Source organism: Colobus angolensis, unplaced genomic scaffold, assembly GCF_000951035.1.
Source record: "Colobus angolensis palliatus isolate OR3802 unplaced genomic scaffold, Cang.pa_1.0 Scaffold9, whole genome shotgun sequence".
Lineage (NCBI taxonomy): Eukaryota > Metazoa > Chordata > Mammalia > Primates > Cercopithecidae > Colobus > Colobus angolensis.
Genome location: NW_012122931.1, coordinates 10,999,310 through 11,014,994, shown reverse-complemented (window position 1 = coordinate 11,014,994; position 15,685 = coordinate 10,999,310). Strand labels below are relative to the sequence as shown.

At 46.3% G+C, this 15,685-nt stretch overlaps 1 protein-coding gene across 1 annotated transcript in view; it reads right to left on the bottom strand.

Annotated features, from left to right (window-relative positions):
- The window catches only part of PSMB7 (proteasome (prosome, macropain) subunit, beta type, 7), a 62,591-nt gene extending 55,546 nt beyond the window's left edge, over window positions 1-7,045 (bottom strand). Inside the window, exons 1-4 of the mRNA XM_011931402.1 lie at window positions 6,942-7,045; window positions 6,422-6,515; window positions 5,485-5,582; window positions 3,910-4,050 (exon numbers count right to left, since the gene is read on the bottom strand). Of these exons, the coding sequence (XP_011786792.1) occupies window positions 3,910-4,050; window positions 5,485-5,582; window positions 6,422-6,515; window positions 6,942-7,003 (395 nt within the window). The 5' untranslated portion in view covers window positions 7,004-7,045. The remainder of the gene's footprint in view (window positions 1-3,909; window positions 4,051-5,484; window positions 5,583-6,421; window positions 6,516-6,941) is intronic.
- Window positions 7,046-15,685: the final 8,640 nt, after the last annotated feature.

The following is a 15,685-nucleotide window of genomic DNA, read 5'->3' as shown; positions in this document are numbered from 1 at the left end:
ACTCCATCTCAAAAAAAAAAAAAAAAAAAAACCGATTACAATTGTGGAAACTTTCCCCCATAAGAGTATACATAAACATTTTTTCTGATTTCAGGAGAGTTACAAGTATTCAGAACTTCTCTACGGGTTCAAGAGAAAAACTCATCTACTGACTGGAACAATATTTGTAACATACTATTATGTACATATGGGAAATTACAAAACAATACACAAATAGTTCATTCTTTTAAATGCATACATACAAGGATACATGTCTAGAACAAAAGGTATGAAAAAATAGATCTTCAAAAATTTACAGTGTATGTGTCTAAGTGGCAGAACATCAGGTGGCATTTACTTCCTTCTATCCAGGTTTCTAGTGTCTACATTTTTTACAATTACATTATTTTTATAATTTTAACAACAGTTATTTTCATTTTGAAATGCCCTAGTATAGAACCCATTCAAGACACACTGTTAGGTGAAAAGATTAGGCTATACTATAAAGAGTCAGTACAACTATAATCCCATTTTTTAATAAAATATTACTGAACATATTTTTAAAACCTTGAAGGGTGTGTAATAATCTCTTAGCACTAATTGCTTGTGGGTGGCAGGAATTCAGGTAGCTTTTTATATTCTTTTTGTTTGTATCTTCCAGCTTTGTTTTGTTTTTACCATGAACATGTAATAGTAATATAAAAGGAAGAGAGGAAGGGAAGAACTTAGAAAACAGAAGACTGGAATAATATACAGTAAACCAAGAGTGATGCTCCCTGAATGGCAAAATTTTCATTTTGTTCTTTGGGCTTTTCAGTATTTTCTAAATTTTCTACAATAAATGTACACGTTTATTAGGAAAAAAGTTACAATGTAAGAGCCTCTACATATTCAAGTAATAGTTTCCAGAACACAGAACAGCATTTCACTAATATTTCTATGAAACTCAACAAGAAGGCTCCATGCCCAAAGAACAAGCATTACTTACATTAACTACATCGAGCCAGCATAGGTGTGAGATAAAGGCAGTGCTTAAGTAAGGGAAAAGAGGTCATTTCTGTTTATCAAACCTTATTTTCTCACTGACTCACATACATGGAAATGGGCAGTTCAGGAAAAAAAAAAAAAAAAAGTACAGCAGTACCAAGAACAGCTTGTACTCCTTTCCAGACTGAATTTTATGGGGCTCTAACTATGCAGTAGGCTCTGTAGTACGCAAGGTCAGAGCCTAGCTTCTTTATCACTGTCCTCCTCAAAAGTCAGACAGACAGAAACTATAATCCTCATTTTATTGAGAAAGAATCACCCAAATTAACACAACAGTCAGTGCTGTAGGTGGGAGATGAACCAAAGTTCTAAAGTCAAATCCTAAACTCTTTCCTTAAACCACTCTCATTTTATGTAACTCACCAAAAATGTAAGAGGACATAAAAGACTATAACTATTATGCTGGTTTATATTTTTAAATGTTCCTCTCAAAATTTGATAAAATTTAACTTTTACAAAGTATCTTAAACTAAAAAATGACAAAACACTGAAAAAAGAGACTAGGATTTTTTTTTTTTTTTTTTGAGACGGAGTCTCACACTTTCACCCAGGCGGGAGTACAGTGGCACCATCTTGACTCACTGCCAAGCTCCACTTCCCGGGTTCACGCCATTCTCCTGCCTCAGCCTCCTGAGTAGCTTAAGGACTACAGGCGCCTGCCACTACGCCCAGCTAATTTTTTGTATTTTTAGTAGAGACGGGGTTTCACCATGTTAGCCAGGATGGTCTCAATCTCCTGACCTCGTGGTCCACCCGCCTCGACCTCCCAAAGTGCTGAGCTTACAGGCGTGAGCCACCGCGCCCGGCCGAGACTTTAGAATTCTTAAAACATTCTAAAGTGATTAACAGAAACATGTGCTAGATTATTTTGCTAATTGTTTTAAATGACATTACAAGGAATCTTGAAACATTCTATTTGCGGCAATTTTAGAAGCTTGAAAATTGCCTTTATTACATAAGACACATTGTGTAGAAAAAAAGTTTTCAAAAAAGCCTTACATATAATGTGCCAAGCAAGCCACCAGAGGGAGCTTTATATTTAAAATTAAAATCCACAAATCTCTTCAGAAATCTGATCAATAGGTGTGCTTTAACAAGTTCTACTCACTGTACTGGAAGAATTTGGTTGGCAATAATTCTCCTGGATTAGAACAATGATATGTACACAAACACAAAGCAGCAATTGGGTAGACTAGGCTTCCTATCCATATGACTCTAGGCTTTGGTCTCACTTGTAAAATGAGAACTATACTACTGGCCTTGCTACAAGGCTACCCTCAACCTCATATACACTACTGAAAACCCACAGGCCATGCTAGACACACAGATGAGGACCCGCAAATTCTCAGGAAGGCCAGGGCCCTGAAGGGAACAGTGAAGTGAGCCAGGCAGAGAATGTGACAGAGCACCCACTCCCACTTCTAAGGCAACATCCACCAATGAGTTCCCGAAGATTATGGCCACGTGTTTCTGAATGTTTTCAAAAGACAGAAATCTAGACTTTTTTTTTTTTTTTTTTGAGACAGAGTCTTGTTCTGTCACCCAGGCTAGAGTGCAGTGGCGTGACCTTGGCTCACTGGCAACCTCCACCTCCCAGGTTCAAGCGATTCTCCTGTCTCAGCCTCCTGAGTAGCTGGGATTACAGGCGAGTGCCACCACGCCTGGCTAATTTTTGTACTTTTAGTAGAGACGTTTCACCATGTTGGCCAGGCTGGTCTCGAACTCCTTACCTCAGGTGATTCGCGAACCCTGGCCTCCCAAAGTGCTGGGATTATAGGCATGTGCCACCGTGCCAAGCCAAAATCTAGACTTTTAATTCAAATCTACCCATTTATAATTATTAGCCACTATTAAAAAGAAAAACAAAAAAAACCAGCCATATGACCCAAATAAATTTCTCTACAAGCTGATGGCCTATAAGCCACCAGTTCAAAATCTTTACTGTCTATCCATGCTCCCCTCTAATTTTCACAACAACCCTGCTAGGGGCAGGTATTATGATATCCATTTCACATAGAAGGAAAAAGGCAAAGAATATGTTAAAGGTAAGGCAGGTCCCTAAAGGAGAAGCCAGTATTCCACCCAAGACTCAATGCCCAGGGTATTTCTCCTATAATCACTGCTTATCTTATGAGAAGCAAATAAGAAAATGCACTTTGAAAACTCCCAAGACCCACATAAACATAAGGTAATGATGCAATTATTAAAGGAGAAAGAGAAACAAAACTACTAATATGAGCTGTGAGTCAGCAGAGAATGAAGGTCAGGTCAGGCAAGCTACTGCACCTCTTCAAACTTCACTTTGTTCACTTACAAATAGGAGACCCTAATAGCCCCTATCTCAGAGTTAAAAGGATGAGATCGTGCATAAAGCACTTTAACAAAGGTCCTGGATCAGAGTAAGAGGTAGATAAAGGTTGGTTAATATTAATATTATCATACCCACTGACAGCCAATTATAAATACCACTTTTCATTCATTGTTATTTTGCCCCTAAAGGGGGCAGGGGGGAAGGGGAGACACTCATTTGGCTTTGTGTTTATGGGGAGGAGAGAGTAGTTTCACAATACAAATTCATAGTTCCTCCAGCTATAACTTTCTTACTATGAGCAAAAAAGTTTCTCTTATCCAGTAATATCCCTATGCTTCAGGAAATGACTCAACTGGTGACATGTGATTTACTCATGCAAAAAATCAGGCCCCAGAAATTCAAATGCACTATCAAAAACCATTTAAAGTGGCTCTTTAACATAACAACTGATTTCTGGAACAAAATGTGTATTTCTGAAGGCTTTTTTGCTACTTTCTAGGCTTCTCCTGGCTGAAAAAAATCTAAGATATGAGAAAAAGATACCACCAGGAATCTCCATTCTGGAAACTTACCTGAAAAGCATCTGCTTCAGCATCCGATTGGCTGTCACAACTCTGGGAAGACGGCCAGTGGAGAGGGAGTGGAGCTCCAAGTTGGAAGAAATGAGCTGGGTTGTCATGTCTGTGTCTGCAGCTGTCCCAGCACCACAACAACTGAAAAATCCAATTAGAAACTTAGTTGAAATCCAATTATCAGAGGGCTCAATTAGAAGTAGGGGGTTCTTGGATAACTTCCAAGAAGTCCAGGTACCCAGAGAGATGTTTTTGAGTATATCTATGCCGTAACTTTTCTGTTTAATCAATCTTAAATGAACAGAAAATTAAGAAAATGCATCTAGTTATATGTAAATATATTATCTGTGGCCCAATGGAACATACGAAATCATTGGTTTCTGTGATAAGACCGTGCATTTCATTAACGCTACAAATATATCCAAGTTGTACAGAAGTGCAAGGTGTGTTAAAAGTCTTGCAATTCAACATCTACCAAGTATTTACTATCAGATACCAGTTATTACACTAAGCACTGGGAATAAAGAAAATATGACAGGACTTGTACTGGATTTCAAAGTTGAGTGGAAGACACACAAGAAGATGAAAATTATAATACATAATTTAATACACTGTAGTAACATAGGTACAAAATGCTATGGGAAACCAGAGGAGAAAGCAATTGATTCTGATCATTAAGAAAAGGTTTCAGGCTGGGCATGATGGCTCATGCCTGTAATCCCAGCACTTTTTGTGAGACCCAGGCGGGAGGATCACTTGAGGCCAGAAGATCAAGATCAGCCTAGGCAACACAGTGAGACCGCATCTCTCCCAGGGAAAAAAAAAAAACAAAAACGAACAAGAAATATTTAAAAAAGAAAAGAAAAGGTTATATATGAGCCAGAATAAAACGGAATAAAAACATTCTACAAGCAGAGAAGGAAGAGTTTCTAAATAGAATCTCACATAAGCAACAGTGGAATAGCTTGGAGATTAGGGAAATAGGGACAGTTCAGATGTAACTGGAGCACAGGGTGATGGCAACTCAAAGAAAGGCTTGAAGGGTAGGCTTTCTATGGACTGTGCAAGGCCACAGAATTTTGATTTTTATCCTAAAAGTCATGTGGAAATGTGACAAGTCTCATGAAAAGCTTTTTAACAAAGGAACGTCATCAGATCTATGTTTTACAAAACCCAATATGGCAGAAGAGTGAACAATAGGATATCTAAGAGAGGCAAATTAAATAACTGCAATAGTCCAGCTAAGAAAAAAGAACCTCTATGGTTCAAGTTAATGTTTGAAAAAAAGAAAAAGAAGAAAGAACCCAAACTAGAGCCTTAGCAAAGGAAAGGATAGGAGGGAATGGATTCAAGAGGCACAGGGAGGGCAAAACTGGCTACCAATTCAATTGGAGACCGAAGCAAAGAGAGGACTTGAAGATGACTAGCTTGGGTAACAGGTGGATAGAAATGCCATTTAAAGGAGATAGAAAATACAGGTTGAACAACAGGTTTTAGTGAAGAGCACAGGAAGGTCAATTTTTACCCCTGACACGTTTGAAAATATAAGAGTTATTCAAATGAATCAATACTTACTAAATATTAGGAGATATGAAGTGTATTTTTGAACAGTTCTTGTCAGCAACAACCATCCCTTCAGTTGCTCTTGTATCTGCTCCAAGAACTATGCCATCCTATTGGAAAAAAAAAAAGTTTTTAAACAATATTACAAATATAAACCAACCACAACTCTCCATTCTACTTTAGGGAACACTATGTTGGCCATACCATGCTCCCCTAATCTCAAAACGCCAGACAAAACTCATACCAAAAATATTGTGCTACACTTTCAGGATTTAAGAAAAAGTTTCTTAGTAAATGCTACTAATTGAATCCTGAGTAGGTAAGAATTATTCCCAGTTTCAAGTGAGGCTCAGGTGTCTGGTGAATTCCTTGCAAATCAGAGCTAATCTGGAAAAAACCTGGATTAAGGCTCAGGAATCTTCCCATTAAAGTAGCCATCACAGTCAATTTCCTTTTAAAACATGTTGCTCTTCCTTAAAACAAGTTGCGCAGGTAATCATAACCTCTTTTGACGTTTACAACAATTTAAGGCAGGAGTTATCTCCATTTGATGCATCTGAAGGAGACCTGTGAGAAGGAAAGTGAGCTGCCCGAAGTTGGAATCAGCATTATAGAGTTCAAAGGTGAGACAGACCTGTCTGACCCCAAATCTTGTGATCTCCCATCACATATACTTCGGCTTCCTAAACTAGTAATTAAGAAGCTAACTGACCTGTTAAAAAAAAAAAAGGAAAAAAGAAAAAAAAAAACTCAGCAAAGTGAGGAAAGAACATGAACTGTTAAGAAGCACACAAAACCAGACAAAAGCAGTCCCTCCTGAAAGACGGTCTCCTGATGTATTCTGTAGTATTTGCCTTTCCAGACCGAGCCGGGAGAGACAGAGGAAGCCAAGTGTTTTGATTCCTGTTACCAGTTCAGTCACTGCTGCTCTTACCCTAACCTGGCTTACCTTATAGACCACCCCAGCGATGGTCGTGCCAGTTTTCCGGGCCTTTGGAAGCTTGTACCCCCTCTTGGCAAAATCGGCTTCCAAGACAGCATTCCTGAGAGCAAATGAGAGAATCAAGTGTTGAAGGGCAGGACCACATTGCGCAGCACTGGCATGAACAGTGCCTAACAGAGAACTCCGTAAAGCTGCTATTTGTTTTCACGCCCATCTGTTTAATGAATCCTCCCATCAGCACTGTTCTCCCGTTTTCCAACGAAGACAGTCTCACAGAGGGGCCGTGACGTGCCTTAGGAGACGGAGATAAACGGTGGCCGAGTGCGCTGCGAAGGTGGGAGAGCAGACCCGGCTTCAGGAGAAACCCACGCCCAGGCCCTGATTCCCCTGAGTCACACGGGCCGCGGGCCACAGGCCCCGCCATGCACTCTTCCCTCAGAATTCTCGCATCAGGCCTTGGCCCAGCTCCCACCCGAGCACCGCACTCTTACTCCCTCCCTGAACCAAGCCCCAGGCAAGGCCGCACCTGCGGCAGTTATCAAAAGAGAAGCCTCCAACCGGCGGTGTATACACCGACACAGCCGCCATCTTCCCAAGAAAGCACTTCCGGGCCGGAGGCGGGCGCAAACCAAAAGATCCGAGCACTTCCGACGTCGCTGGCAACTGGGGCTGAAGGGGCGGGGCAAACGCCGCACTAGAACGATTGATCTTAGATTCTGGTTCCTAGATAAGCCAGAGATGTTTGAAGTATATCGCCCCAAGTGGCACGGAGGAGAAAGTGACACCCGGAACGAGGAAATGACTTGTCCGAAGTGAACGCACCGGCGACCAGGTCTCCTGCCGCTCAGACTGGACCTGCTTCTACCTTTAATTGGGATCTGCAGTGCTTCGGAGACAGACACACCCAAGTCCCAGGCACAGCCCCACCACCCCCTTGCGTTAAGCAAGTCTCTTCAACTCTCTGAATCTGTTTCCTCCACTATCAGATGGAGATTACACCTAGCTCAAAAGGCTGCTGTGGAATGGCCGTAAGTCTGTGAAAAGAGGCTCAACATGATTAGTCATCGGGTGAATGCAAAGCATGACCACAGCGAGATCCCACTTCGCACCCACTAGGATGGCCATAAACAAAAAGACAGAAAAGCGCAAAGGTTGCGAGAGTTTGGAGAAATTGGAACCCCCATACAGGGCTGGTGAGAATACAAAATGGTGCGGCTGCTCTGGAAAACAGTTTGGCAGTTCCCCCAAAAAGTAGTACCCTCTTAGATATGCACCTGAGAGGGTGGAAGATATGTATTGGCAAAAACTTTCTACAAAGGTGAGGTAGAAGGCAGGACTCCATTCAGAGATGGGGCTGAGATACCTGACCAAATTGAGGACTAACTAAAACAGGGCCTGGGCGGAAGCTGCCTTCCCTAAGACTGGCTCACCAGTGCGCCAAGTCAGTTTACCGTTGCCATGGCAACACTCGTGCGTTACCGCCCCTTTCCATGGCAATGGCACCATGACCCAAAAGTTACCACCCCTTCCCTAGGAACGCCTGCATAAACCACCCCTTAATCTGCATGTAATTAAAAGTACGTGTAACTCAATGCACAACTGCCCTGACTCTACCTAAGAGGGTAGCCCTGCTCTACAGGAGCAGTCATGGAGCTGTAACGCCGCCACTTCAATAAAGCCGTTTTCTTCTGCCTCCAACTTGCCCTTGAATTCTTTCTTGGGCAAAGCCAAGAACCCTTGTGGGCTCAGATCCACTTTGGGGCTTACCTGCCCTGCGTCAAAAGGGGGTCTCATTGACCGGGTGCGGTGGCTCACGCCTGTAATCCCAGCACTTTGGGAGGCCGAGGTGGGCAGATCACGAGGTCAGGAGACTGAGACCATCCTGGCTAACACGGTGAAACCCCGTCTCTACTAAAAAATACAAAAAACTAGCCGGGCGAGGTGGTGGGCGCCTGTAGTCCTAGCTACTCTGGAGGCTGAGGCAGGAGAATGGCATAAACCCGGGAGGCGGAGCTTGCAGTGAGCTGAGATCCGGCCACTGCACTCCAGCCTGGGTGACAGAGGGAGACTCCGTCTCAAAAAAAAAAAAAAAAATACATATATATATATATGTATTATGAATACACTAAAAACCACTGAGTTGCACACTTTAAAATGATTAAAATGGTGATTTCTATGTTAGGTGAATTCTATTTTTTTTTTTTTTTGAGACTCAGTCTCCCTCTTATCACCCACACTGGAGTGCAGTGGTGTGATCTCAGCTCACTGCAACCTCCACCTCCTGGGTTCAAGTGATTCTTCTGCCTCAGCCTCCTGAGTAGCTGGGATTACAGGCGTACACCACCACGCCCAGCTAATTTTTGTATTTTTAGTAGAGACGGGGTTTCACCATGTTGGCCAGGCTGGTCTCAAACTCCTGACCTTAAGTGATCCACCCACCTCGGCCTCCCAAAGTGCTGTGATTACAGGCGTGAGCCACCATGCCCGGCCAGTGAATTTCATTTGAATAAGGCTGCTGTGAGTATTGAACATTGTACATGAAGACCATCTATCTTAGCATATAGAAGCTTCTTATAGTTATTATTAATAATACATTCATTTCACGCTGTCAACAAACCAAAGAGATAATTATGTAATTCAACTTATTTTACTGAGGGAATTGAAGGCTCCTTTTACAACCTGAATGACTATTGAATGAATTAATTTACTCAGTAAACAAACATTTATTGAGCTCCTATTATGCGTCAGACATGGTTCCAGGTGCAAATGAATGAATGAATGCCATCCTAAGCACCTAGAACTAGTGTGTATCACAACTGTGTTTAATAAACATTTGTCAAAGGTTGAATTCCCTTTCATTACCTTTCTGAGTTTTCTGTTGAAATGAGAAAAATAAATTCATATTCCGCAGTTCTAGCCCCTAGTAACTCAGTAGCTGACCTTACTTGGAGGTATTCCATATGGATTGAATTTGATTTGATATTACAGAGGTAATCAAGTTAAAAAATGAGGTCACTAGGCCCTAATCCAAAAGGACTGGCGTCCTTACAAAAGTTGGAATTTGGGCCAGACGTCGTGGCTCACACCTGTAATCCCAACACTTTGGGAGGCCGAGGCAGGTGGATCACTTGAGATCAGGAGTTCAAAATCAGCCTGGCCAACATGGTGAAACCCTGTATCTACTAAAAATACAAAAATTAGCTGGGCATTGTGTTGGGTGCCTGTAATCCCAGCTACTCAGGAGGCTAAGGCAGGAGACTCACTCAAACCTGGGAGGCAGAGGTTGAAGTGAGCCAAAATCACACCACTGCACTCCAGCCTGGGTAACAGAGCAAGATTCCATCTCAAAAAAAAAAAATTGGCAATTTGGAGACAGATATGCACACAGGGAGAACCCCATATGAACATGAAGACAGAGACTGGAGTGATGATTCTATGGACCAAGGAATGCCAAAAGTTGCCATCAAACCACCAGAAGCTAGGCACCAGGTCTGGAACAGTCTTCCTCACGGATCTCAGAAGAAGCAATTTTGCAGACACCTTGCTTTGTACTTTCACCCTCCAGAATGGTGAGACAATAAATTTCTGGTGTTTCAGCCACCCAGATTGTGGTACTTTGTTACAACAGAGCTAGGAAACTCAGACACCTCCTGAGCTCACAGTCAAGGGGAGGAGAGGAAGTCTCAGCAAAGAAAGACTCCCAGCGCTGTGTGCCAACGGCCAGGCGGGGGAAGTATGGGAATAAGAGTAGGGGGCACGCAGGCTAGTGAAGCCTAGAGGCTCAGACAGTGTGGAGCCCATCGGGGCGACAAGGCAAGAGGGACAGGCACGTGGGCGAAGGCTTGAGATGTGCCAAAAACAAAACAAAACCAAAAACCCTGGACATGGTTTTTAGGAAACAGCGGTGAGGCTTCTGTGGTGGCTCCTGCAGCCTCTGGGGGTGGTGGCGGGCACCTGTGTCCTGCTATAGGGTCTCAGTGGGAGCTAGAGAAGCCAGGACCCAGCCAGGCACAGTGGCTCACACTTTGGGAGGCCGAGGTGGGCAGATCACTTGAGGTCAGGTGTTCAAGACTAGCCTGGTCAGCATGGTGAAACCCCGTCTCTACTGAAAATACAAAAATTAGCCGGGCATGGTGGCGCATGCTTGTAATCTCAGCTACTTGGGAGGCTGAGGTGGGAGGACTGCTTGAACCCGGGAGGTAGAAAGCCAGCCGGCCAGGGCCCCTGGCACAGCACAGGGAGCTAGGAAAGTCATTGTAGAAATGATTTGTGACCTCGGGTTGCTTGAGGGGTCTTTCTCTTCCTACCTGGGTTTCTCTGGTATCTTTTTTTTTTCACGCCCAGACTGAGCTGAGGAGGGGGCATGGTTTCCTCTTACAGCCTCGGAGGCGGCCCCGCAGAGGCACCCAGAGTCCAGCAGAGGGCGACCGAGAGCCTCCAGCCGGCCTGGGCGTAGAGTATGGGAGTCAGTCAAGTGGGGATGGGGGCAGCCTCTGCACCTCCAGGCATGGGGAGGGCAGCCCTAGATCCCCAGCACTCAGAGACCCCCACTCAGCCTCCCTGCCCAGCATGCCTGCTGCCCCCTGGGACTGTAGCCCAACCCAGTGGGCCCTCCCCTGGGCCTGGACACAGTCCCACTTCGTCTGTGGCAGTGCTACCCATCCCAGCTCTCCAGTGAAGCCACCACTTCTGCTCTGGATTTGGCTGGGTGACCTCAGGGGAGCCATCAGGCTCTCTGTGCCTCGGTTCCCAAATAACACTGTAACAACCAACAGTCCCTGAGAGCACTCAACATCCTGGGCTCGGACCCAGCCATTCTGTGTGCAAGATCTTTCATCACCCTGGGCACCTAGAATGTGCCAGGCAGTAGGAAAGCACAATCAAGAGACAGACACAAAGCCTGTCCTCAGGGAGCCAGCAGTCCCCAGGGACCGGGCATCATGGCCTCACTTTACAGATGAGGCAACCAAGGCCTGGAGAGGTGAAGTCACTAGCTCAAGGTCACCCCGCTGGTAAGTGGCAGAGTCGAGAGTCAAACCACACCCCTCCCAGCCCCAGACCACACACAGCACCACTTGCCCCACCCCTGACCATGAGCCTAACTGGAACCCAAGTTCCCTCGTATTTTGCCAGCGCACAAGTGGGGTTTCCTCCTCCAGGACTCAGGCCAGCTCAGCTACTTGCCAGCTGCGAGACCTTAGGCTGGTGTCTTCACCTCTCTGAAGCTTAGTTTCCTCATCTATAAAATGAGAGACTATTGCAGTGCTTACTCTGTCTTACATGCATCGAATAAGAGCATGCATTGTAAACTACACAACACTTCGTGTATTCATTATTTATTAAACCCTTCCTTGGTGCCAAGCTTGGTGCCAGCTCTGTGCTGGATGACAGCCTTGGGGGCATTGATCTAGGGTCTAGGCCTCCAGTTCACTGTGCTAAGTGCCCTAAGGGACACAAGCCAGAGCACAGCCAGGGAAAGAGCTTCCAAGTCCGTCTGAGGCTGCAGGTGGGCACCCAGAGGACAAGAGTTAGCATCAAGACCAGAAGACAAGGGTGCATCTCATGCTACTGAGAGCTCAGCTGTGCATGGCCCCAGCATCATCCTGGATTTTCCAAGGGCCCAATAAGCGGCACCCTGCTCCCCACCCACCCTTCAGGCTGCCCAGGAACCCAGCATGGGACAGGCCCTTGGAGGCCCACCTGTGTCCTCTGTCAGGATAAACACTTCCAAGTGTTCACCCTTCAAGGAGACTTGGCCATCTTCCTCTTGCAGGGAAAGCAGGCCATGATGCTCCTGGTTGCTATGGCAACTGGGCCCTTGTTTTTCCTTCTTCATAAATAAGCTATAAATAGACAGGGCAGACCTGGGCGCCTTCCTTTGCATAAATTACAGCAGCTGCTCCAGGCTTCAGGGCCCCTGGCACAGCACCCAGGTGCCGAGCCTTGCTGCATGGGCCACAGAAACCCAGCTCCCGTGGGAGGGGCACAGCACAGCACAGGGCAGCGTCTCAAAGTGTGGCTTCCCACCACCCACTTCAGACTCTACTGGGGCACTGAGCAGATTTGGGGGCCCACCTGAGACCTCCAGAATCCCCACCAGTGTGAGCAGGGCCTGGGATGGGTGGGCCCGGAGTTTGACGACCTCAGCCGCTGGCGGGCAGGAGGGGCATCCCTCCCTTCTTCCCTTCTCCTCTATCCAGGGCCTGTTCAAGTCACAGTGAAATCATGAGAATACTCCCTACTTCCTCAGAGGGCTCAAACGTCCAAGCACTCTCCCCACCTGGTTTAATCCTCATGTTTAACATCTATTTGCCAGATCCTTTCTCTATGCCAGGTGCTATGGTAAGCACCTTCCATGCCACAACCCAATTCATTCGCCCAAACACCATCTGAGGTTTCCAGCTTACAGGTAGGTGACTCTCCACTTGGAGACAGGAGGTGTAACACAAGGTCACGCAGTTGGTTAGCAAGAGAACTGGAATTTGAACCCAAGCCTGTCCTGGTCAAAGCTCATGTTCTTAATCTTGGCCTCTCCTTTCACCATGCCTGATTCTCTTAATAATTTCCGAGGGAAGGAACAGCAGGTAGGATCCTTTAAGGGGAAAGGAACAGAAAAAGGAGCTGAGACTCGGAAGGACCAAGGACCGACCCACGGCCTCACAGGGAAGACAGTCAAGGCTGAGACTTGGGTCTCTGGAAGGCAGGCTGCAGAGAGTGGAATTACTTTCCCCATAGTGAGGAAGATTCGGGGAAACACAATTACCTGGTGGGCCTGGGCAGACTTCTTGGAGGAGGTGAAGCTAAAACAGAGTCTTGGAGAATGGCCGTGGAGAGAAGGAAAAAAGCATTCAAGATAGAGAGAGCAGCTTGGATAAAGGCTCGGAGGTATGGTAGCGCCATTGGGCTGGCAGGATAGCAGGCAGATCAGTCCAGTTATGGGCCAGGGGCAATGTGGCCAGCTGGCGAGGCCCCAGTTAAGAAGGGCCTTGTAGAGGCCAGACGTGGTGGTTCATGCCTGTAATCCCAGCACTTTGAGAGGCTGAGGCAGGCAGATCACCTGAGGTCAGGAGTTCAAGACCAGCCTGGCCAACATGTTGAAACCCTGTCTCCACAAAAAATACCAAACGAATTAGCTGGGCTTGATGGTACACACTAGTAATCTCAGATACTTGGGAGGCTCAGACATGAGAATCACTTGAACCCAGGAAGTGGAGGTTGCAGTGAACTGAGATTTCACCACTGCACTCCAGTCTGAGAGACGGAGTGAGACTCTATCAAAAAAAAGGAGAAGGAGGAGAAGGAGGAGAAGAAGAAGAAGGAGAAGGAGGAGAAGGAGAAGGAGAAGAAAGTCCTTGTAGGCTGGCTGAGAAGCCTGGGCCTATCCCATGTTTTGTTTTTGTTTTTGTTTTTGTTTTTGAGATGGAGTCTTGCTCTGTCACCCAGGCTGAAGTGCAGTGGTGCGATCTCTGCTCACTGCAGCCTCCATCTCCTTCCATCTCCTGGGTTCAAGCAACTCTCCTGCCTCAGCCTCCCAAGAAGCTAGGATTATAGGTGTGCACCACCACACCTGGCTGATGTTTGTATTTTTATAGAGATAAGGTTTCACCATGTTGGCCAGGCTGGCCTTGAACTCCTGACCTCAACTGATCCACCCGCCTTGGCCTCCCAAAGGGCTGGGATTAGAGGCGTGAGCCATCACGCCCAGCCTCCATGGAATGCTTTTGAGCAGAGAATCAACATGACATCTAGAGAAAACGGGCTTCCTGCTTGACGTGGGAGTTCGAACAGAACTCATCACCCAGGGACAAGGTATTCTGAAGAACCACGGGTGCTTTCTCCATTGAATCTTGCAGGATCCATCTCTGAATGTGTCCCCCTGATCCAGACACATCCAGTCCCATTATCTTCTCCAGGCTTCAGACTTGCCTCGCCCTAGGTAAATGCTCTCCATTCATTCACTCATTCATTCACCCCTTCAGACGTTCCTCACGTAAACTCCAGTCCTGTGTCTGGCACCATGCTAGGCACAAGAAGACAAAGACTGCCCTCGACAGAAATGGATACAGAAATAAATAAGCAAGTAAAAGGATCAGAAGGTTCTGATAGAGACTGTGTGGGTTACAGAGACTCCAAGAAGAGAAAAAGTCAACTCCCCCAGGGGAGGAACAGCAGCAGCAAATGCTTTGAGGAAAACAGGAGACTGTAAACAGGACGCAGAAAAGGAGCAGGGGTTGGCTAGCTGGGGTTGCAGCGAGGAGAGAGTGGGCAATTCCAGAAGGAGGGGACGGTGTGAGCAGACCCATGGAGGCTGGAAATAGCTGGGCTTGTTGGAGAACAGAAGATGAGAGGAGTAAGAGGGTGTGGGCAGCTGGAAACTGGGCATCCCAGAGTAGGAGGCAGGGAACAGAGGCTGACACATCACTGTGGGTGAAACCCACTCCAGCAGCCGGTGGGAGGGCGGAATGGACAGGGAGAGAATGAAAGTGGGAGAGCAGGGGCGGTGGGGTGCTCCGACCACGGACCAGGGAGGAGAGGAAGGTGGCCTGAACTAGGGCGGTGACAGTGACAACAGCAAGAGGGAACAGTCACTGGAGATATGACAGATATGTGGTTGAAGTTTGGATGTACTTCAACTGGAATTTGAACCCAAGCCTGTCCTGGTCAAAGCTCATGTTTTAATCTTGGCCTCTCCTTTCACCATGCCTGATTCTCTTAATAATTTCCGAGGGAAGGAACAGCACTGGATAGACAGCACGTGGTTGAAGTTTGGATGTAAAGAGAGGTAAAAGGAGGGGTCCACATTGTTCTCCGGGTTATCTGACTTTGGTGGCAGGAAGGTGCACGTGGGAGCCTTGGGGACACGTTGTATTGGAGGTCTCCGTGGGTCCCTGGAGCTGGAGAGAAGGGTCTGGGGTGGGGAGAGAGTTGCAGGAGTTCTCCAACAGCAGCGAGAAGGCGGTGGAGGTCCCAAATGTGAAGACATCACGGGAGAGTTAAGCAAGAGAGAGAAGAGAGCTAGAGATGGTCATATGTGTCAGGTATATGAGATGGTCATATGAGTAAAGACCGGGGCGGGGCAAAGAGTGGAGTGAAGGGGAACTAGAGGAGAGTAACATCACAGCTGCCAAGATCAGAGTGCCTGGAGATGCAGGGAGAGCACCTGAGTGCAGCACCACAGACTCCAGCCAGCAAGAGGAGGACAGAAGTGTCTCCATGGGACCATCAGGTCTGACAAAGACCTTTTCTGTAATGATAATATTCAGTGTTAGG